At 33.0% G+C, this 23769-nt stretch overlaps 1 protein-coding gene across 3 annotated transcripts in view; it reads right to left on the bottom strand.

Annotated features, from left to right (window-relative positions):
- LOC145325787 (chitin deacetylase 7-like) overlaps positions 1–23769 on the bottom strand; it is a 181914-nt gene that overhangs the window by 61066 nt on the left and 97079 nt on the right. The window contains exons 2-17 of one of the 3 annotated variants that reach the window (XM_080168746.1): positions 15643–15727; positions 15128–15258; positions 13676–13716; positions 12486–12587; positions 11377–11448; positions 10794–10889; positions 10273–10342; positions 8100–8160; positions 7722–7762; positions 6793–6866; positions 4788–4900; positions 3751–3835; positions 3038–3112; positions 1617–1720; positions 1070–1136; positions 175–225 (exon numbers count right to left, since the gene is read on the bottom strand). The exons of the other annotated variants lie outside the window; for them this stretch is intronic. Of the exons in view, the coding sequence (XP_080024872.1) occupies positions 175–225; positions 1070–1136; positions 1617–1720; positions 3038–3112; positions 3751–3835; positions 4788–4900; positions 6793–6866; positions 7722–7762; positions 8100–8160; positions 10273–10342; positions 10794–10889; positions 11377–11448; positions 12486–12587; positions 13676–13716; positions 15128–15258; positions 15643–15719 (1260 nt within the window). The 5' untranslated portion in view covers positions 15720–15727. The remainder of the gene's footprint in view (positions 1–174; positions 226–1069; positions 1137–1616; positions 1721–3037; positions 3113–3750; positions 3836–4787; positions 4901–6792; positions 6867–7721; positions 7763–8099; positions 8161–10272; positions 10343–10793; positions 10890–11376; positions 11449–12485; positions 12588–13675; positions 13717–15127; positions 15259–15642; positions 15728–23769) is intronic. 3 annotated transcript variants of the gene reach the window in all.

Raw genomic sequence — 23769 nt, forward strand, 5'->3', positions numbered from 1 at the left:
ATGCACATATTTTTTTGTTTTAAAAACATAGATCTTTCAACTTATTACTGTAAAAAAATATTTAATTAGACATTTTTAAGTTATTATATAAAATATGCACCTTGGTGTTGAAAGTAAATATGATACATGCTTCTCTTGTTATTTTTGTTGCTTGGTTAAAAAAAAAATAGTTACCTCAGCAGGCTCTTCATTATTCTCATCATGTTCCACCTCTACGTCATCTTCCTAAATAATGAAAATATAGGTATATTAGAATTTTATGAATTTAAAGCAGGTAGATGTTAATCTATTCATCTGTCTCCTCCAAGCTTTACCAACAACCAAATTAATTTAAAAAAAAAATCACAAAACCTATATATAATTTCAGCTATCATTGGGGAAATCGTGGAATTGAAGACCTCTAAATCTGCCCCCCAAATATTATTTTAGATTTATTTTGATTGTTGGTTATACTTTATTAGTGGTCTTCTCCTAAATCTGTTGATATAATTGGGTTTAGCTTTGGGGGAATATACATAATGGCCCTATCATTTTTAAATCCCTTACCTAAAGAATTCTAGAGACTTGGAGGATTATGACCTAAAGAATCATACCAGGAACCTGAAATTGACTCGAACACCTATTTTTGTTTCCTACTCTTCTTGAGCATTATACAAATTGTTAAACCTTAAGTTCTTAATATGAAATATTAAATATAATCACCATGGGATTATTGAATTACATTTTTAAAAAGTCTTTTAACCTTTTTTTGAGGAAAGAGAAACTGTCCCAATTTTGTATATCTTTTGCGGAACAAGTTCCAATTACGTCATATTTTTCTTTCCCGAAAAAGAGAAGGGGGAAAGAAAAAAAAGGGAAGGGGGGAAGAAAAAAGAGATGGGAGAAAAGGGGGTTTTCCCCATCTCTTTTGAAGAGATTTTCTTCCCCCTCTCCCTTTTTCGGGAAAGAAAAATATGACGTAATTGGAACTTGTTCCGCAAAAGATATACAAAATTGGGACAGTTTCTCTTTCCTCCCTTTTTTTTGTTTTTTAAATTCTGATTTGTTTTAATTATTTTGACCAGTTTACCTCAAAAGTTCTCTGAGTTTCTAAAATGTCGTCATCAACTGGTATGATAAAAAATCCACTGGAATCCCTGAATAAAAAATAATAAAGATCTACAGAGTGGAAAGAACTGCAGGTTGAATATTTAATGATAAGCCATTGATTTATTATACACCTATTTAGTAAAGATTTTAAAAATATTTTTGACATAATGCAGATGTAAATTTAAATTACTACTGATAAAACTCAGTCCAATCAGTAAATTTAGATAATCTACTCAATAGGAAAAGACATTGGATTGTTTATTACTCTAGTCCCAAAAGTTTTGCAATAATGTTTTCTTATTCGTTAGCTTAACAACATTAGAGACTTTAATTGAATATTTTAATTGGTTGGTTCATTAAGTTGAATGTCGAAATGTTTCAGCCACTAATTGTAATCCACAGAAGATATATTTGTGTATTGTCATTGGTGATGTACATCAATGGTATTGGTCATTGTCTTATGTTTAGATCTCTAACAAACATTCCATATGCACAAAGAAGCTGCATTAAAATAAATTGATATGTACCTCTCCATTCTATCTTTCCTCTGGACTTCTTCAACTCTGATATCCTGTTTTCCACCCATACCAACTTTCTTCTTGATTCTCTCTGCTTTTAACATTAAATTCTCCTACAATGAAAAAAAAATATTTAGTTAGATATCTTAGTTGGTATAATAGACAGACTGTTTTTTTTGGAGGTTCTCAATTTTGAACATATATTTTCTTTTGTAAAAAATTGGAATTCTAAAGTATCATGATTAATTTGCATCCTTCTATTTGCATATTTTATTTTATTTTTGTGCTACCATACTTTTAATAATGGATATAATAATACTTAAATATGTCATCTGATTTTCATGTATTACTAGCAGCTGGCTAAAATGTATTCCCCATCAAAGCCCATCCTCTCCCCTCTTCCTGGAGAAACAAACTGACCAATAAATGAGGCCCCTTGTTAAGCAAGCTAAATTGACAAAATATTTTCACCTGTCAACATATCCATGTATATCCTATATCCATTCTTTTGATTGTACCCTATGACATGAAGAGCATTGCTGAAGAGGTCACACATGTAACCAGTCATCCATAACTATACCTGTATGAGAGACATAACCATGGCTATGAAAGAAAGACCCATGCTACAGTAGGCCAAGTAAGTAACCAATCACCCATAACTATACCTGTATAAGAGACATAACCATGGCTATGAAAGAAAGACCCATGCTACAGTAGGCCAAGTAAGTAACCAGTCATCCATAACTATACCTGTATGAGAGACATAACCATGGCTATGAAAGAAAGACCCATGCTACAGTAGGCCAAGTAAGTAACCAATCACCCATAACTATACCTGTATAAGAGACATAACCATGGCTATGAAAGAAAGACCCATGCTACAGTAGGCCAAGTAAGTAACCAGTCATCCATAACTATACCTGTATGAGAGACATAACCATGGCTATGAAAGAAAGACCCATGCTACAGTAGGCCAAGTAAGTAACCAATCACCCATAACTATACCTGTATAAGAGACATAACCATGGCTATGAAAGAAAGACCCATGCTACAGTAGGCCAAGTAAGTAACCAGTCATCCATAACTATACCTGTATGAGAGACATAACCATGGCTATGAAAGAAAGACCCATGCTACAGTAGGCCAAGTAAGTAACCAATCACCCATAACTATACCTGTATAAGAGACATAACCATGGCTATGAAAGAAAGACCCATGCTACAGTAGGCCAAGTAAGTAACCAGTCATCCATAACTATACCTGTATAAGAGACATAACCATGGCTATGAAAGAAAGACCCATGCTACAGTAGGCCAAGTAAGTAACCAATCACCCATAACTATACCTGTATAAGAGACATAACCATGGCTATGAAAGAAAGACACATGCTACAGTAGGCCAAGTAAGTAACCAGTCATCCATAACTATACCTGTATAAGAGACATAACCATGGCTATGAAAGAAAGACCCATGCTACAGTAGGCCACACAAATAACCATTTGAACCTGAATTAAAGAATTTATTCTTTGCTTGATCATCAAATTTATTTTTAAAAGCAATCTGTTCGGAACGGAAAATATTTTGTTAATTTAGGCACCTTTGCAAGGTTATTCCTGTAGTATTTAGGTATGATTTAGAAAGCGTAGCAAATCTATATTCATTAACGAATGACCATACACCCATTTGAAACATGTTGATTTTTAACTTTTTAAACAACTACATAATTATCCAATTGATATGATTTTTGGCTTACTAATTCCTAAAACAACAAAGCACACTGTTATAAGCAAAGTAATTCTATAATCAAATCCTGAAGATGTAAGTATGCCCTTAAACATTATTCTGTATTTAGGCAGTTTTTCAAAAAAATACCTATAATTTTGTTTCGACTTTTATATAACATTTATATTCTGATTATGACACTTTACAAGTGGTAATGTCCTTACATTTCAGAGCTTCGTTTTATAGATGTTGTCATTCTTGTTCATTGATGTTTAGGTAACTCAGTTGGAGTTTGAAATCCTTCCAAAAACATATAATAAAAAAAATTTCACCATACAAATTGCATTATTTTTTAAGTGCTACATATTAGTCCAAGCTTTTCTAGTTATGTACATAAAATAGTTTATATTTTTAAAGATACCTTTCCATAGAAAGATGACTCATAAGCCAAAAAACTATTTGTAGGTGTCATATCTCCAAAACCAATTGTGGTTGCTGTAATAAAACTAAAAAAAATACAAAGATGATGTCGAGGTTGGGTGATTTTGATGTTGATATTATGTTAAGCCCTAAGTAATAATTTTTGAAATATCAAAATTTTGTTTATAAGGAGACCTTTAATTATGTTTTCTAGAATTGTTTGCTATAATCTTTGTCCTAGGTCCCTTTATTCTGATGTAGAAATAGATAGTTAGGATCTTATAAAGAAGATTGATGTGCAAGAATGATTATATGATTTCTACATTGCATTGTTCCTAACTGTTGCAGAAATCATCATTCCCATATAAACAACCCCTTAAATAGTGGATGTAAATATTCATTTATTTCCCGGAGGTAACCATTTATTTCCCCGAGGTAGTCATTTTTAGAAGATTTTCAAATTTTTTTGGAAGATTTTTGAATTTTTATTAATTATTAAAAGAAACTTGAAATCAGGGATAAAAATGATCATAGCCGGGAAATAAATGAAAACTAAAAACCAAAATTAAACCACATTTTAGCATAAAAAAATGAGTTTTTTGTTTAAATGAGAATGATATTCCTGTCCAGTTTTTTGTTTAGGAATGAATATTTCTTACCCGAGGGAATAAACGATGGACCGATAGGTCATCATTTATTCACCATTCCAAGTTCGAAATATATATGACAAATGTAATATCCCTAAATTTATGATAAGATATCCATTACAGACAAATGGATCGACGAAAATTATAGAATAGTTATTTATCTTTCATAATATATACAGCTTTCCCTGGTTATTGAAATGAAAATGTATAAGATTAAAACCAGTTTTTATAGCCCTGGGTTTACAAAACTAGTTAGGATTTTTGTTTTAATATTCGTGGAAAATTGTCTGTTAATATGATGCTATATACATATTCTTTTCGGTATTTCTGAGAACCTGTTCTAATCCAGCGGATATTAATTGATTTTAAATCCATGTTATCCCTGACTTACCAGAAATAGGCAGCATCAAGCTTGGTCCATCCCTCCCACTGGGTAAACAGCATGGACCCAAATATCAAGAAAACTATGATGGTCGTCATCAGAAGAATTATAGGAATCTCCAACTAGAAAACAGAATTAAAGATAATAAAAAAATAAAGTGTACAAAAATCATTGCATGGATTTATTATTATGTAGATTATTACACCAGATTATCATGTACTCTAATAAAATGAAGCTTATAGCTGTCTAAAATAATGATACCCCTATCAACCTCCTTTTTCCCATGCCATCCCTTCCTATTGGATGAACAAACTGACTAATAAGTGATATTCTTGTTGATAACCTAAATTGACTTGTGTAAAACTGGTTTCTTGTAGGCTCAAAGAACTACAGGGTGTTTCAATAGAAACGTCTTTTTTAATATCTTAATTATGCATAGAAAATAAAACAATTATAAAAAGTGCTTTATATATCTGGAAATCCTATTCTGAGACATTTATGTTTCAAATATTCAAAAATGATTTTTTCAACAAGTTATCCCTTAAAAACCGGTTTTCCAAAGTCCTTATTTTAAAAGATTTACAGATTTAAAGATTGTGGAAAAAATGTGCACATTTTAAAAATTTTAATTGCGCGGCTTGTATTAATAGCAGAAAAAACGTTATGGACGCTGTTAGAATCGTCATAAACTCTAGTTTTTGGAAATATAAGTACTATTTTTGTGCTATTTGTAATTTAGGAGCTACGTTGAAAAATGTGAGAAATTTTGAAAAGTTTTAAGTAAGTTGGGACATTTTACCACACAGCTCCTATAATATACGTAGCACTGAAATGGTTTTTATATATCCAAAAACTAGAGTTTATGGTGATTCTAACGGTATGCATAGCGTTTTTCTGCTATTAATACAAGACGCGCAATTTGAATTTTGAAAACGTTTGCATTTTTTCCACAATCTTTAAATCCGTAAATCTTCAAAATAAGGCCTTTGGAAAACCGGTATTTAACGCATAATTTGAAGAAAAAGTCATATTTAAATATTTGAAACATAAATGTCCCAGAATAGGGTTTCCAGATATATAAAGCATTTTGTATAATTGTATTATTTTCTATGCATAATTAAGATTTTTAAAAAGACATTTCTATTAAAACACCCTGTAGATTGTCCTAGTGCAGGGAAAATATGATTTACCAGGCTGTTTAAAAGATAGACAATTCTATGTTTTGCGAACATGCCACTGGACAAAGACTAACTATTTGATAAATCTGACTGTTAGTCGTGTTCTATAGACATCTGCAATTACTTATGAAGATCCTAATAACTTATGAAAATCTACTCTATTAATACTTTTATTGTCTCCTCCTCCATTACAATGTAATTTTTTTTATAAAGTTTGAACTTTATAAAAAAAAGTTTACTGTCCGTTAGTGTACAGACTTACAAACCCCATAGAATGTCTAGAAATGATTTGATTTTAGCTGTAAGAAAATGAAACTCTGATAACAAAATGGCAATGATATACGGAATAAAGAATAGTTATTTATCGCATCGTATTATGGACAGCTTCCCACGGGTTTTAAAATAAAAAATAAAATTAAAATCAGTTTTGTTTGATCCGAGGGGCCGAAGACTAAAAAAAATGGTACTAATTTTATGATTTTTATGCTAATATTTGTGGAAAATTTTCCAGAATACAATGTTATAAATGATTTTTCAGTGTGGTTGGTAACCAGCTATAATCCAGCAGATGTTAATCGGTTTCAAAGACATACTGGAAATTGTTATACCCGATTAGTTGGCATGTACTCTTCTTCTATAACTACTTTGTCTATCATCTTCCGCAGTTCTGCAAGTACCATTTCTCGTTTTTTGTATACATTTCTATGATGTGAATTGTGCGGTTACCTAGCAATATCGCAAGAAATTGTACCCAATTGCTCCACAAAATCACGATTGTAGTTCAATAGTAATACGAATTTCTGGTTGGGTATACACAATTCAAAGAAAAAGTTTACCCGATTAGTTGGCATGTACTCTTCTTCTCCAACTACTTCATCTATCAATTTCCTTGACTTTCTTGATCCCATTCCTTAATCAAAGATTTCCAGATAAATTTTGTTTTAAAGAAAAGCTATTCTATCCTATTATATAAAGTAGTAACCGTTTTTTTGTCTGTCCCGAAGGATCTCGCTAACCGCTGAACCGATAATGTTCTTCTTTACAGTAAAACTTCTTATAGGTCCTGGGAAGGTTTTAAACTATTTTTGGGGAGGGTGTGTCCACCCTCCTCCCCCCCCCCCAAAAAAAAATATTTATTTTTATATTTTGAAACTTAAATTTAAATTGGGATGAGGTCAACTTTTCCCCCTCCTACCTTAAGTGCCCCTAGAGGTTTCTAGGGGCGTAGCCGCTAGTTACTAATATTGTATGACCGTTCTCCCGTCAGTCCGTAACGCTGCGCTATGAGGGAAATTTGTTTTCTCAGTTGGTATTTAAGACTGCAAATTAATTGTGGACATTTTCTATACTAATATGCAGCCATTGAATAATTTACTTGGTTTGTCAGTCTGTTGGTCATACTTCAAAAATAAAAATATCAATGGTTTCTAGATTTTTTTTTATAATTATTACCAATTATCATTTAATATATAATTAATTTTGTCTCATATCAATTGAAGATTTTTGTCCTTTGCTATTTTTATCAACACTAAGATCATTGACTATGTTGTTAGTGTAAGATGTTCTTGGAATGAAATGACAACTCAAGGTTAGAGTCTTAATTATTCACCGTATACCTCTGTTACATAGCACATTGTAGACAACTAACTTTTTGATTATACAATCTTTGTCTGGAGATCTTAAACTCTGTCTGATTATAGATTGTAACCGTTTTGGAGCCAATGCATTCTCATACTTCAAATTTTGCTAATACTAAAATATTAACCTGGTAATCGTTCAGATAAAATTCTTCTAGCCCTGCACCATCTAGAAAAGCAGATGAAATTTTTAAAATCAACAAAAAATAATTGTATTCCTGAAATGGGGGGTGGGGGAGAGGCGAGTTTCAGCACCCTAGTAGGAAGGAAAGTGTTAGTAAGTCATAAAGTTGCTCCACAAAGTGGCGTTTTTAAATATTTCTTTCTAGGGGCGATTTTTCTTTGGATTGTACCCTACCAAGTAACAAACCTTCCCAAGACATATAAGAAACTTCATTGTAAAGGAGAACCATATTAGTTCAGCAGTTAGCGAGTTCTTTGGTAAAACATACATACAAATACATAAATAGACATCCTGTTACTTGTTTATAAGGATTTGTATTTACCTACAGCATAGTCTACTATAGGACAACTTTAAGATATCTGCCATTACATTACCAACGTTACCTAAACAATTCAGTGGATATTAGTGTCTAGGAAAACCTGCATTTGTGGCTCAACACGTAGTGCACTCGCTCATTGTCGGGGAGGTGATAATTTCAAATCTTGTCTTAACACCAGGTCATAATTAAAAACGTTAGAAAAGGTTCCTACTAAACATTTATTGTTAGAGTAGGGGGAATTCCTTGGCTCAAAACAAGCGCAAGTCATCATGCACAGTTAGGACTTATCAGAAAAAGGTTGTGCAATCAAAGGTTTGGCTGTTTATGGGTATTACTTAACTTAATACCCCAGGTGTTATGACAGAAAAGGAGACATTTAGCTCCCCTTGGTTATCCTGGGTTGTTGGACCATGACATTTGAATGTTATGGACAGCATTTCTGCCCAAATAAGGTATTTGATGAGGTAGGAAGTTTCTTGGAATTGTGGAGAGCACTTAATTTTCTTTTTAGATGTAAAAAATGTAGTTGTCTACACTGCCCCAGCAAAATGGGGATAGACGTCATTGCTTTCTATTTTATTGACATCAGGAAATACCCTATACCCGATCTCTTTTTAATGGGGTTTCTTTCCCCTTCCCTTTCTCTTCCCCTCTACTAAGACGTCAATAGAATGGTTAGGCCTCAAAACACATCTACAATTTTCTTTTATTTGTGAGTACACTGACAAAAGTCCTAATGCGACAAACCTCCTAATGTGACAAGCTACTAATTCCACAAACCTCCTAAAGGACAAACATCCTAATGCGACATCTCTTAAGTAAAACCTCCTAAAACATTTTAAAAATTTAAATATTCTAAAGGGGTAGTTTCCCGAAATGCATTTAAACTTAATTTAGTGAACCTCATATTTTTTCTTAGTTAATGGGGTAAACTACATTTAAATAGCATATATTTGAAATAAATTAAATTTTCTACCACGTAGTTTTTAAAATATCAAGACCTGAAAATTGTCTTTTTGTGATATATGCAATTTAAAAAGACGATTTTCAAGTCTTGATATTTCAAAAACTATGTGGTAGAAAATTGAATTTTTTTCAAATATATGCCATATAAATGTAGTTTAACTATTTAACCAGGATAAAATATGCGGTTCACTAAATTAAGTTCAAATGCATTTCGTGAAACTACCCCTTTGATTTAAAAATGTTCTAAAATTAGAGGTTAATTTAAAAAAATTACAATTAAAGGACAAATTTTGTAATGCAAGGTTGTATTGGAATTGAAACCATTCCGTTTGATAGCCAACATAGCCTTTAGGAAAACTGTTGGACATATTTTAAATTTAACCTATGAATGAACTTATTAAAGAAATTATTTCAGTTAAAAAATAATACCCTGTGTTTTATCGCTATATTGGTTTTCATTATTCAACTGTTTAACTGTTACTGATTTTGTTCTCAAATTTTGGAAGGTTTTTTATTTCATAATTTTTGAAAAATTTTAGGACGTGTGTCGCAATAGGAGGTTTTTTGGGTGTACCAAAACATCTAAATGGATAAAACTATGACATCCTATAATATATTGAAGTAATTTTATTTGTCTAAAGCTTAGGATTTCGTTAACTATTGAGCTAATTGAGATCTACATTTTAAGGATGATTGATATAGGTCCTATGGTGGTTTTAGACTATATTTTGAATTTAAGCCTATTTCTAGTCTTCAAATAGAGATCCAAGATGCCAGAGGTGCAGTCACTTGTCTGAAGCTTAAGATGTGTGAAAATGCTGGGTCGTATTGCTTGTTCCTTTGACATACACCTTAGACATTTTATGTACATGTTCCAAATAATTGGGGCCGGAGGGAGGGTGTAGGGGTTAATGAGGTTTAGGGAGGTTTATTACAGACAATAAGAGTAGTACATATTTATTGTGTTGGCGGGGGGGTTGTAGATGATTTAAACCCCCCCCCCCCCCCGGGTTTGTATCCACCTCTATAACAACGAAACACTACACTATTGCTCGGGATATCTTAGGTGTTTCACTGTTCTGTAAGTACCATTTTTGTGTTTACCAAGAGATATCGCAAGAAATCGCAGATGATTGTAGTTCGATATTTATACGATTTTCTGGCTGGGATCCCCTTTCACACCCCATTGCTTGCAATTTAAAATACAAACCTAAAAACATGGTAAGCAGAGGAAATCCAAAGAGAGTGTACGGAATCGTCACCATCTGTCCAAAAGTTGTCTGAAAAACAAGAATAATTACGTCCATAAATAGCACAGCAGTAATCAGAAAAGAAGGGAAAATTAAATCATATTGATAACCAAAGTTTTTAAAAAATAGTATAAAAAATTTTGGTACTTTTAAATTTAATCACGATTTGTTGCTTCAAACTAGCAGTGTCCAAATATTTCTACTAATAATTTTCATCTGTATAATTAAGGAAAGTAATAGAATGTAGATTTCAATAGAAAAAATTTGCTCATTTCAAAATTTTTTTCACTGCAAACAAATTTCAATAAATTATCCAATCCTTATATAAAAGTATCAGGATTTGGGCATATCTGTGCTAAAGGATCTTGCTATATAACTATTTTATTTAGGGTGGGGGTTTACTTTTCTTGAAACTAAATAAACAGAAGGGGGAGGGGCGAATTCAAAAGTGCCCCCAGAGGCCTCTAGGGGCATAACTTACCTTAGGTGTAATATTACCATAACCAATGGTTGTCATGATGGAGAGAGTAAATAACAAAGTATTAGGAATTGTCCAATCATATTCCCATCCTTCAACCTAAATAAAGTGGTTATTACATGATCTGTGTCTGTCTGTCTGTACCAAAGGATCTTGCTGATCTGATATAGTTCTCCTTTAAAGTGTAGCTACTCTTCTCAGAGGTCCTTGGAAGGTTTAAAATATATTTTAAGGAAAGATACTGACACCCTCCCAAGAGAAAACACCCCTAGAAAATATTACCTCAACTAATTTTTTTATACATAACTTTTTTCTTTTTAAAACAAAAATTGAACAAACTGACCCATAAATGGGGTCCACATTTGAAACCTAAATTGAAGACAAATACTCACCTGTCAATATATCCTCATATATCTCATATCCACTTAAGAATTGCTGGAAAGTGTCAGTTGTGACGTATTAAAATACGACTACATCATCCTCTTTTTCAGGTGTTACCATTCCAACTTTTCTCATATCTCTTCTTTTTTGATGTATTTTTATGACGTCACACATGACACTTTCCAGCGATTCTCAACTTCATTACCTGACCATCATAACTGTTATCATTGACTGCTGTTGTGATAGCTGCTATATATCTGTGCAGATCATCCTCAGCCTAAATATAAACAGCACCTTGTTTTCCTTTAAGTGCAATGTGAAGAACCGAAAAACCTACATTTATGTGAAGCAAAATTAATAATGAGTAGGGGCAGAAGGAAAAGTGAAAGTTTAGGTTAAGTTAAATTGGTTATTGAGTAATCCTGAGTGCTTTTAAAGTGAGGAGAGAAAGGTTTCTGTGCTTGATAAGGCACATTGGGGAAAACTTTACATTTTAAAATAATATTATTAAATAAATAAATATTAATAATATGAATCCTAGGTGCTGAGCAATATAATTTTAAAAAGGTTTGTGTAACAAGAATCAAACTTCTCATTCAAAAAAACTCTGCATTTAGAGGATATCTCAAAAACTAATATAGTACAATATGAACTATTATACCAATATGAAAACTAGAGGTTATAAGCTTTCCAAATGCTGTCACTTCTATGTGCAAAGAAATGACATGTTTGATATGTTTGTATATTTTTTGAAAGGCTTGCAAAATTCTAGGGTAAAAATAGTAAAAATCTTTCAAACAAATTTTAACCCAAGAAGTAGCGGTCCGATTTTAGGCTAATACATATCTATCATATTCTGTAACAATCTCAGATAGCCCTTTTAAAAAACTTCTTTACCTTTCCAGCGACCAGTGAACCAGAAGCAAAACTTATAAATATTATACTCTTATTAGAAATTACTTTTCAATAAATCTTTTATAAAGATCTTCTCATTCTAATATGTAACCAAATGAAAAGTTTATAAATGTTAATTTCTTATTAGAAATTACTTTTCATTGGAACTTTCATCTCTTCATTTGCAAGCAAAACCAAAAAATAGTTATTTATTGCTTCGTATTAAAAACAGCTTTCCGCAGATATAAAAATGTACAATTATAAGATAAAAACCAAGATGACGAAGGCCCTGGCTTATGATTGTATATTTTTATATTCGTAGATATAATATGATACTATACAAATATTTCAGTATTTCTAAAAAACGGTTCTAGTCCACCAGATATTAATAAGTAATTATTAATATTGGAAATATCATACCCTTGCAAGAAATTGTTTTTCATCAAATCTTTTGGAAGGGTCTTCTCTCTTGATGTGCAACCAGAAGCTGTCAGCCAAGAAATGTGCTGTCTTGTTCAACTCCTAGACATTAGAAATTACTGAGAAAATTTTTGTAGTGCCTATGAAAAAGGGTACAAATTTAAAAACTTTTGTTAGAATATTAAGGATTTTTCGGCCAAAAGTTTTTCAATTTATCCTTTATGGAAAGCTACCGCTTTCGCCCCTGGCCTCTAGTGGGTTTGCCCCGAGAGATATAATTGCATCTTCTATTACCTACCAAGCTGAAAAAAATGCAAATGGATCACAAATTTTCGCAAATAAATGGCGAATTCGCAAAATTAGTACAATTTGCAAAATTTGTAAAAATTCGTGAAGATTTGTAAAGATTCGTAAAAATTTGTAATAATTCATAAAAAAAATCGGGGGGTATACTTTTGTTTTTTTTTGGTGGGGGGGGGGGGAGGTTGGAGGACGGGTGTTTAACCCCCCCAAGAAAATAGTCTAAAACCACCACAGGACCAGAAGATATATTCCCTCTAGAGGAGAATCCGACCGATTCAGTGGTTACCAAGATCTTAAGGGACAGATGGACAGAAGGACGGACGGACACACAGACATAATTCTACTTTGTATCATAGATAAAGCTTTATAAAATCGTTATCTTGTGTAAGTTAAACTTTTATATACTTATATTAATTAATTTTGACATTTTGGTTCTCAACGAGTAGTGTTTAAACTTTCTATAAGTAATTCTATTTTACGAAATGATAATTTTGTTTATTATCATTAGAGATGTATAAAGATTTATTGTTCATTGTCTTATTACCAATCATTAGAATGGTAATAGTTTTACCTTCTTTATGTTTCTTAGACTAAATTAAAGCATTTAACCAAATTAAATTAAGATATAGTGGTTTCACACAAAGTGTCGACGTTTAAGACCCCTTTTTTAATATAAATTGAAAATTAGGGATTCATATAATTCCTTCAGGGTCTATACTCAAGGCTTCATAACCCTCAGGGGCTTTAAAGTACCTAATAAAACTAAAGCAATAAATAAAACAAAAGAAAATCTCCCCCTTTAATTTTAATTTATTTTATAAATAAGATAGTGATGTGGTTTTATTGCTCAACAAGTTATTTTAAGTGAAAGCGCCATAAAGTTTTACCCTTGCAACATATTTCTTTGCCTCGTATCTCTCTTCTTCATCTAGAAATAAAATTAAAATGTAGAGATTTGGAATTATTGCAGTTCACAGTAAAATGTTCCTGGTAATGATTATCTCCAAAAATCTATGAACTTTAAAGGCTGCCAAGCGGCTGATCGTACATGTGATGCCTGCAATGTGAATTATTGGGTGTCGATTATTCCAGATTATGTGTAGGCCTTCTTCTGATGCTTAACACTGTGTGCGGGCATCAAATGTAAGTTCTTCCATTTGGCATCTAGCAGCACTTCAGAGTTTAAGGTGATGCTGTCTAAAATGGTGCAAAAAATGGGGACAAATTTCAAATTGTTTTGGTGTGTGACGTCATACCCCCATCTCTTTTCTAGGGGGTTTCTTTCCTCCTTCCCTTTTCTTTCCCCTCACTTGTGACGTAAATAAACAGCCCCGTCAAATCAATTTGAAATTTGTCCCCATTTTTTGCACCATTTTAGACAGCATCTTTAAGATTCTAGGAGGTAATTGTAACCAGGAACATTTTTTCATAGACTGCACTAGATCCAAAGATTCATTATCAAATATCCTTTTACATAAAGTAGTAAATTTGTTCTCTTCAGAAGTTAGTATTTCAATAACTAATTGATTTCTCAACTTTAGGGAATAATCCTTTAGGGTTCTGAGTGGTTTTAAGCAATTTTTTTTTATAGATTTATGTCTTGGGATTGTTTTAGGCTATATTAAATTCAAGCTCTACTTTTTAGAATAAAGATGTGGGCGAAGGAAATTAACATTGATGACAATATCCATCAATAGAAAATTAGATTGACATATGGAAAAAGTCATTTAAAGAGAAGATATCCAACGTTTTTGAATAAAAAATAAATTTATAACATAAAAATATCACCCTTTACATTAAAAATGGTTTTAGCACATTTTTCTTATGCTCAAATATTCAACCTTTTGCAAGAATAGCTGCTAAACACTTCGAGGTTGAGATATAGAGCTTAAAATGTATACAGATACTATTAGGGACATGTACTAGAACATATAAAAGTTTGAAGGTCATATCTCAACCAGGTAGGCAGTACTGGCCCCCCAAAGTCCTCCAATTTTTTTCTTGCATAGGGTAGAAGATTTAGGCATAAGAAAAATGCGCTAAAACCATTTTTAGATGTTGACACCTAAGTTTCGAATTTTAGATTGTACTGTACTTTTAAAATAAAAACTGAAATATTTTTTGTTGTTCTATTAATTGCATTAAAAAACGAAGAAAATAAGCCATTAATCATTAAATTCTGATAACTATAAGTGGGGTAAAATTGCTTTCAAAAAAGCTCTCATAAAAAAACACACTGTATTTAGTGAGATTTTGCAATGTGAAGAACAGAAAAGCTAAATTTTGCAAGATTTTACTATGTGAAGGACAGTTTTGAAGCCATACGGGAAATGCCTTACCAGGTAGTTCAATAGAGATGTACATAAGAGCTCCAAAGTAAGCGACAGCAATGGCCAGAACCATAACTCCCAGATCAGAGAAAATAAAGGCAAAGATGTATTTCATAAAATCAAAGGCTCGCCTTTTCGTTCTAAAAACAAAATATAATTTTTATGAAAATAATGTAAACAAACAGAGAAATTGTCAATATTATAGTTGCTTTATTCTCATGCAAAATAGTTAAAATATTTTCGTTTATTGTGCCAAGCCAGAACAGACAGCAACCTAATTATTTTTGAAATAAATTACGAAAAAAGAGTTTGCTTCTTTATGTCTAACCCGTGAAAAAAGCACTAACCCTGAGGGGCTATATACCTTATACCTAATATAACTTAAACAAAAGCGATTCTGACAAATAATTTAGTGCAAATCTACCCACTACCCTTTTTAGATGGTTTAACTGGCTGAATTACAACCTCTATAAGAAAAATACACGAAATAAACCCCCACCCCAATTTACTAAAAAAGCACAAACCTTTGAATTTTCATCATATTAGAGTCATCACTCTCCGCCTCCTTTTCTTGGAGCTTCAAACCCCCACCGATCGCCATTTTGGATTCTACAAAGAAAGATAATAAATATTTATCGCATCGTGCTATAGACAGCTTTCTGCGGATATTAAAATTCAGGATTAAAACCAACTTTTTTAGACCGAAGGTCCGACCTTTCATTATCATTATTTCATACTTGTCTGTATTATGATACTACTTAATATGAGTTTTCAGTATGGCTGAGAACCGGTTCTATTCCAGCGGAAATTATTTGGTTTCGAATAAACGAATATCAATGTATTTTGTATTATTTTTAATTAATTTAATTCATTTGAGAAAATATCTTAATAAATAGTCATTCTTAGATACAAACAATAATAAAATAGTCTAAAACCATCCCGGGATCTTTATGACGTATTCTTTTAATTGGTTCAGTAGTTAACAAACAGACAAAAAAACCTTACTACTTTCTAAAAAGTATGAAGAGAAAAGTCAATAATATCATTTTTAAAAGCGAAGCTTTTCTATAATTAGGGTCGGTCCGTACGTCCGTCCGTCCGTCCGTCCGTCCGTCCGTCCGTCCGTCCGAGATAGATAGCTTTTATTCGTTAATTTAGGCATGTTAGAATTGTCCTATCGATTTCAAACTTTGCATGATGATTCCTGAAGTAGTTGGGTACGATTTTCAAGTGTTCTAATTATCCGTTTGATCTGATTTTTGGTATATTGATTCCTGGTAGGGTTGGGCCGGATACTTTTTTGGCCGGATACCGGATACCGGATATCCGGCTGATTTCAAATGCCGGATATCCGGTAACCGGCCGGATATCCGGCCAACGCCGGATATCCGGCAAATATCCGGTTATCCGGCCAAATTACCGGATATCCGGCCGGATAACCGGCCAAATTACCAGATATTAAAGTAGTAAAAAAAAAATTTCTTCAGAAATCTTATATAAATTTACATAAAGTTAAACTTATTCAGAAAAATGTTCTTCTAGCTTCAATAATAAGAAAATTATAGCCATTTAGGATTTTAAAAAGCAGAGATTGTTGGTGTAAAGTATAAAAAATTATAGAGCCGGATATCCGGCCGGATAGTTTCAATATCCGGTATCCGGCCGGATATTGAAAATGGCCGGATATCCGGCCGGATATCCGGCCACACCGGATATCCGGCCCAACCCTAATTCCTGGGACAACAAAGAACAATATTATAAGCGAAGCAACTCTATAATCAAGTCCAAAAATGTAAGTATGTCCATAAACATTATCCTGCTTCAAGCAGTTTTTCAACAAATGTACTTACACTTTTGCTTCGGCTCTTATACTTTTAAATTCTGATTATTCAGTTCAGATACTATACAAGTGTTAATGTCCGTTTGTCCTACCGTTTCAGTGCTTCGCTTTTATGGATGTTGTCATCCTTGTTAAAAGTGGTATTGACGACATGAAAAAGTTAAAAGAATTATTCAATCCATATAACATTAATCTATTAAAAACTAACGTTACTAAAACTTTAACAAATACACGAATATTAGAATCTAAAACATTACTAAATAAACTAAAATTTTTTGTGTGTGTGATTGTGTGTGTGTGTATGAGTGTATATGTATGTATGTGTGTATATTTTTGTGTTGGACTTATTAAATGGTCAAAGTGGTAGTCAATAGATATTCTTTATTAATATTTAATTATCCTTACTCATTTTCATACACTTGTATTAAAAGCAAAGCTTTTCTACAGCTAATATTAGTCAGTCTCTGAAGAAAACTTCTTTTGTGAATGTTAAAATTTTCCTATCGATATCGTAGCAACTCAAAAATCATCACTAGAAAGTAAGTAAGTCTATTTTTAAAATAATTATTTTTTGCTTTTTAAAGACATTTTTGTAAGACATACTGCAGTTGAAAACTATTTGCATTTCGAATTGAATTAAATACTAAACAAACCTAAAGAAGAAGGAACAAAATATGTGATAATATTATCTTATAACCTTAATTTGAATACAGAACATTTGAATCCTAGGTCGATTGAGTACGATAAATTACCTCGGTAATCAAGTCTTAAAATGTAAGTATGTAAAAATGCATTTAGGAAAGGCTAGATAAAAGTTTTGTTAAGACATTTAAATAATGTTTCAACTAAATGCGTTGTTTTCTTTTATTTTTCTGATTTGTTGAGCTTCGCTTTTATGGATGTTGCCATCCTTGTTTTTAAGGACAATAATGTCCATAAGTAGCGCATATTTTTTCCATAAAAAAGAATGGTAAAGTGTTATACTTCTAAATTTATAAACACAGTTCATTCTGATAAAAAATATACCGTTTTAATATCAACATAATAATTTAGTTATGATGTCACTGATGTGAATGTAGTTGACTATTACTAACAAATATTTATTTTAAAAAAAACATTTCGATATTATGTAAGCCAATATCACTTTTTTATCAAATATATTATAACCCTTAAAACTGCATATCAATAGAATGCCAACAGTTTTGATATAGTGAGATCTTAGTGGACTCACATACAGATAGATAGACAGATAGACATCCTACTTCTTTTAATTTAAAATCATTAAGTTTATTATTAAATACTAAGCTTTATAAAAAGCACATCTGCGAGTGAAAATGTGTTTTGATTCGCTAAGATGTTTTTAGGGTTATTTATTACATGTTACAGGATTGCATCTTATTTTATACATGTATTTTATTCCAGGGAGGTAGGGAACATTTGGCTGTTTATTATACTAGTCCGTAAAATTTTATAAAAAAAATTCTTTTTCGCATAAGGAAAAAGGATAAGAGGATGAATACTGACTCCTTTTTCTTTGTAAAATATTACTTTCCCTTAGTAAAATAATTTGTCTGCTATTTATCTAAACCATCTACGGCTTTTTGTATCTTAATAATAACCTATTCTATATATGTAAAAAAAAAAAATATGTTATTATTATTATTATTCTATAATTTATTAGATTTTTAAAAAAATAAAGAAAATATTTAAAATATTTGATTTAGGAACTTAAATAACAAACAGCTCTAAGCCACCAGGATCGCTAGTTGTCTACCTCAAAGACATACATGAAAACTAAGGCTAAATATTAAATAAAATGTTTCAAAACAGAATAATTTTTTGTTTACTTAACAACTTTGGCGACCACTCATTGTAATCTGTAGTTGGGGTAATTTTGTGTATCATCTTTGTAGATGTACATCAATTTCTCGGCCATTGTCTAATCCCTTTAGATCCCTGATTTCATTTAATAACATAATGGAACAGATTTAGAAGTAATCAAGACAATTATGTCCAAAAGCATTGTAAAGTCAATTTCATTAAATTTACTATTGGAGCTTCATTTTAAGTTAAAAAATAATAGTTTTTTATCGCATCGTATCATAGACAGCTTCCCCGGATAGTAAAGTTAATAATTATAGGACGGCCACTCGGGACCAACAAAAACAGTATTGAACTATAACTTTTATCTATTGTAAATTCTCTATAATACGACACGATACATGATTTTTCACTATGGGCAAGAACTCATACTGAAAAAATCTATTAATTTGGTCAATTTACCTGTCCTTACGTTCCGGTAATATTTGACTTTCTACGTATGGGAGGTTAGATTGCATTTTTTATTATTGTCGTTTAAGGAGCAAAGAATTTTATTCCTAATAGAGAACCTATTAATAGTGTCTAACTTTTTATCTTTGTGACATATTTAAAGTCGAAGGATGAGAGGGGAGGTGGGAAAGGAAATCCCTAAAAAAAAGATGGATTTTTGTTACGTCACAAAGATAAAAATTAAGACACTATTCATCATCATTGCCTTTTAGTTCTCGGCAGAACGTAGGCCATGCACAATGGTTCTCCAATCTTCCTTTTTTTGGGCACGTTTTGAGGCATTGCTGAAAGATGGAATTTTCTTTTCTTTCAGTTCACTTAAGAGTTCCCTCCTCCAGGTTGTTTTTGGTCTACCTGGTTTCCTCTTTCCTACGTGGGGGTTCCAAGTCAAGGCTTGATTGGTTATATCATCATGCCCTTTCCTTAGAGTGTGCCCCAGCCATCTCCATTTTCTCTGTTTTATTGTCAGTTTAATGTCTGACATATCACTGCGCTCTAGAAGCTCAGCATTTGTGATCTTATTTGGCCAAAAGATCTTGTGGATTCTCCTTAGACATTTATTGACATATGTCTGTAGCTTGGAGACCACTGCTGTGTTTAGGAACCAAGTTTCAGCCCCATACAGCAAAACAGAGAGAACATTTGACTTGAACAGTCTTAACTTGGTCTTTATGGAGATGTTGTTGGAATTCCAAATTTTGTTCAGGCTGGCAAAGGCTGTCCTAGATTTGTTAATTCTAGCTTTAACATCTGTTAAAGTGCCTCCAGCTTCATCAATTTTACTTCCAAGATACTCAAAACAATCTACATCCTCAAGAATTTGGTCTCCAATAGTAATTGGTTCTTGGGAATTTGCATTTAATCTGAGTATTTTGGTTTTAGAAACATTTATTTCTAGTCCAACTTTCTTGGAAGTTTCAGCTATCCTGTTAGTCCTTCTTTGCATTTGACTTCTATTGCTTGTTAACAAAGCGATATCATCAGCAAAGTCCAGATCTCCTAAATATTTGGGATTGCCAAATAGCTCCCAACGAATGCCATCATTACTTTCACAGTTCTTCATGATCCAGTCAATGGCAAGGAGGAAAAGGAAGGGAGAAAGAAGGCATCCTTGTCTGACGCCTGTTACAATCTCAAAAAAGGTTGATAGTTTACCTTTATACATTACATTTCCACCTCCTTTATGATAGATAGCTTTAATGATATTGATTATCTTTTCTGGAATGCCATAGTGTCGGCAGATTTTCCAGAGAGATCTTCTGTCTAAAGAATCAAATGCTTTTTTGTAGTCAATGAAGTTTACAAAAAGCTCAGAGTTCCATTCCTTGGATTGCTCTATGATGATTCTTAGAGAGGTTATCTGATCAATAGTGGAACGGTTTGGTCTAAATCCAGCCTGATTAGGTCTTAGCTTTTCATTAACCTTCTTCTTTATTCTATTAAGAAGAATCTTACTTAGGATACGGCCAGGTACTGAAAGGAGCATTATCCCTCTGTAGTTTCCACATTGGGTCAAGTCTCCTTTTTTGGCTAGTATTGAGATATGTCCATTCTTCCAGTCCTCTGGGCATAACTCATCATTCCATATCTTTGTGATCAGAGGTAGGAATGCCTCAGCAGATGTATCTAGGTCTGCTTTTATGACCTCAGCTGGGATGTTATCAGGTCCAGCGGCCTTGTTATTTTTCAAACTTTTAATGGCCTCCTTGATTTCCAATAGATTTGGCGCTCGACAGTCAATGTCAAGTGCATCTGAGGGTGGAATCTCAGTTTCTTCCTCTGGAACTGGAAGATTCAGCAGTTCAGTGAAGTGCTCTGCCCATCTATTTAGAATATCTTCATCAGTTTTAAGGAGTGAACCATCCTTGTCCCTGATGTGTGATCCTGATTTGTGTACTTTACCTGCAATGCTCTTAGTAATCTCATAGACATCTTTCATTCTATTTTGATTAAAACCATTTTCTGCTTGCATAGCAAGGTTTTCCAAGTGTTCTTTTTTGTCAATTCTGACACTTCTTTGGATTTCCCTGCTGAGCATCTTATACAGGTCTTTATCTTCTGGAGAGTTTCTGGAGAGTGTCTTTTGTCTTACCTCTCTTCTTTGATCCATGAGATCAATGGATCTTTGAGTGATCCACGGCTTTTGGTAAGCCTTTTTAAAACCTAATTTTTCTTGGCTAGTATCATTATAAACTTTTTTAATACCTTGCCAAATATCTTCAACTCCATCATCCTCTTGAAGAGTCAACAACTCAAATCTGTTCTTTAGAGTGAGCTTAAACTCTTGTAGCTTTTCAGAGTTTTGAAGGGTTGTTAAATTATACTTTTTCCTGGGGTTAGGCTTTGTGTCCTGTTTTTTAAATCTAAGCCGAACTTTAGAAGATAGAAGATAATGGTCTGAATTAACATCAGGTCCTCTTTCAACCCTGACATCAAGGAGAGAACCTTTAAAACGTCTAGATATACAGATGTGATCTATCTGATTAAAGGTTCTTTGATCTGGTGATCTCCAGGTGGCAGTATGAATCTTCTTGTGTTTAAAGATGGTTCCACCAATGACAAGTTTGTTTTCAGTACAAAAACTTACAAGTCTATCACCATTGTCATTATCCTTGCCATTACTTAAGCCTAGGCCATATCTGCCCATGACTTCTTCTAGATTCTCATTATTACTCCCCACTTGAGCATTGAAATCACCTAGGAGCATGGTCAGGTCCTTTTCTTTATGACCATTCTTAAATACAGAGTCAAGCTGGTCATAAAATTCGTTTTTGACCTCTGTATCTGCTTGTTCTGTAGGAGCATATGCTACTATTATTCTCAGATTGATGTTTTTATCTGAGGATTTGAAGAAAGCCTCCATGATTCTTGGACCATGGGGTTGCCAACTGATCATGGCCTGCTCTGCTTGCTTGGTCAGCATAAGAGCCACCCCTTGGTTATGTCCTAGATCCTCATTCATATGGCCTGAGTAAAGTATTTTCAAGCCAGAATGATGTTTAAACTCTCCATTATTTGTCCACCTTGATTCGGTGATAGCCAGGATATCAACCTTGGCTTTAAGCATTTCTCGGCAAATGTTTTCTGTCTGGCCTGACTGAAACATTGTCCGAACATTCCAGGTGCAAATTTTTGCTGGTCTGCGGGAATTCAGAATCATCCGCCTGACTGGTCCTTTAGCGGTTTCCCAGCCAAACATCATATTGTTGTTTCCAACCTCTACTTCGTTCCCGAGCCAAAAGTTAAATTGGTCTTTACTTTGTGCAGATTGAACGTGAGCAGGTTTTTTCTAGGGAAGGATTGTTAGCCCCACCCAAACCCCCTGAACTGGGGGAAGTGACCAGAATTCAGTCTGGCATCTACCCTAGGACCTTTCCAGCACAGTAGGACTCTTCTGGTGTAGCTCCTAGGATCATTGATGCACTATTACTAGGTTCCTAATAGATTTCCTATTATATAAATAAGTATTGTTTTTTGTCTGTAGCTTAAGATTTCGATAACAGCTTAACCTTTTAAGCTCTCTGTTTTAGGGTATCTCTTATAATTTTTGTTAGTTATGTAAGTATTCCATATTAAGCAATAAGTAATTCTCGTTGGGACTCAAATATTTGTTTGTAATCAAACACTTTTTACAAGTCTAAAGTACATAAATTAATTCTTGTTTTGAACATAATTAAAGTCCTTTCACAGATTATGACGTCATACGATAAAATAACCAATGAGAGGCCATCATAAGTTTTACCATGGGTAAATTACAGTGTAAACTGGCCTCTCATTAGCTATTCTATCGTATGACGTCATAATCTGTTAATTGTTTTAATCATTTTTATTTCTATTATTTGTAGAGGTATTTAGGGATAAGACTTTGGACGATAAATTATTATACAACCCCAAAGATAGAAACAAAATTATCCCTTTTGTAGGAAGACGTTATTTGAACACTGTTAATTTTAAACCAAACAATCCAAAATTTAATAAAATGCCCAAAGTTTTTGATCCTACGAATAAGATAACGTATTTTTATACTTTGGGAATCAGTGTAATTTACAATCCACTGTCCCCTCCCTCCCTGCCTCTTACTGCAACATTATTTTTTTCGGGAATAGTCCCTTTCGTGACATCGCTCCATAAGGGGCGATTTGTCGTATTTTTAAAATGGCTTTTTATAGGTTATTTTAGGTTAGGTTAGGTTATATTGGTTTAGGTGATTGCCCCACAGGGTTAGGTAATTGGCCCCGCAGGGTTAGAGCCCCCCGCAGGGGCTTAAAATAGGAGAAAACCTACTGTTGAAAATACGAAGAATCGCCCCATAAGGAGCGATGTCACGAAAGGGACTATAGTCGTTTATTTTTTAGCAGGGATCCTAAGGGATAAGACAATGGACGATAAATTTATATAAAACCCAAGTTAAACCAAACAACAAAATAGTACCCACAGTTTTTGGTGCCAACAAACAATTAAACGTATAAAACTTTGCCTA

The sequence above is a fragment of the Acartia tonsa genome, chromosome 8 (genome assembly GCF_053477335.1).
Source record: "Acartia tonsa isolate MP-2025a chromosome 8, ASM5347733v1, whole genome shotgun sequence".
NCBI classification, from domain to species: domain Eukaryota; kingdom Metazoa; phylum Arthropoda; class Copepoda; order Calanoida; family Acartiidae; genus Acartia; species Acartia tonsa.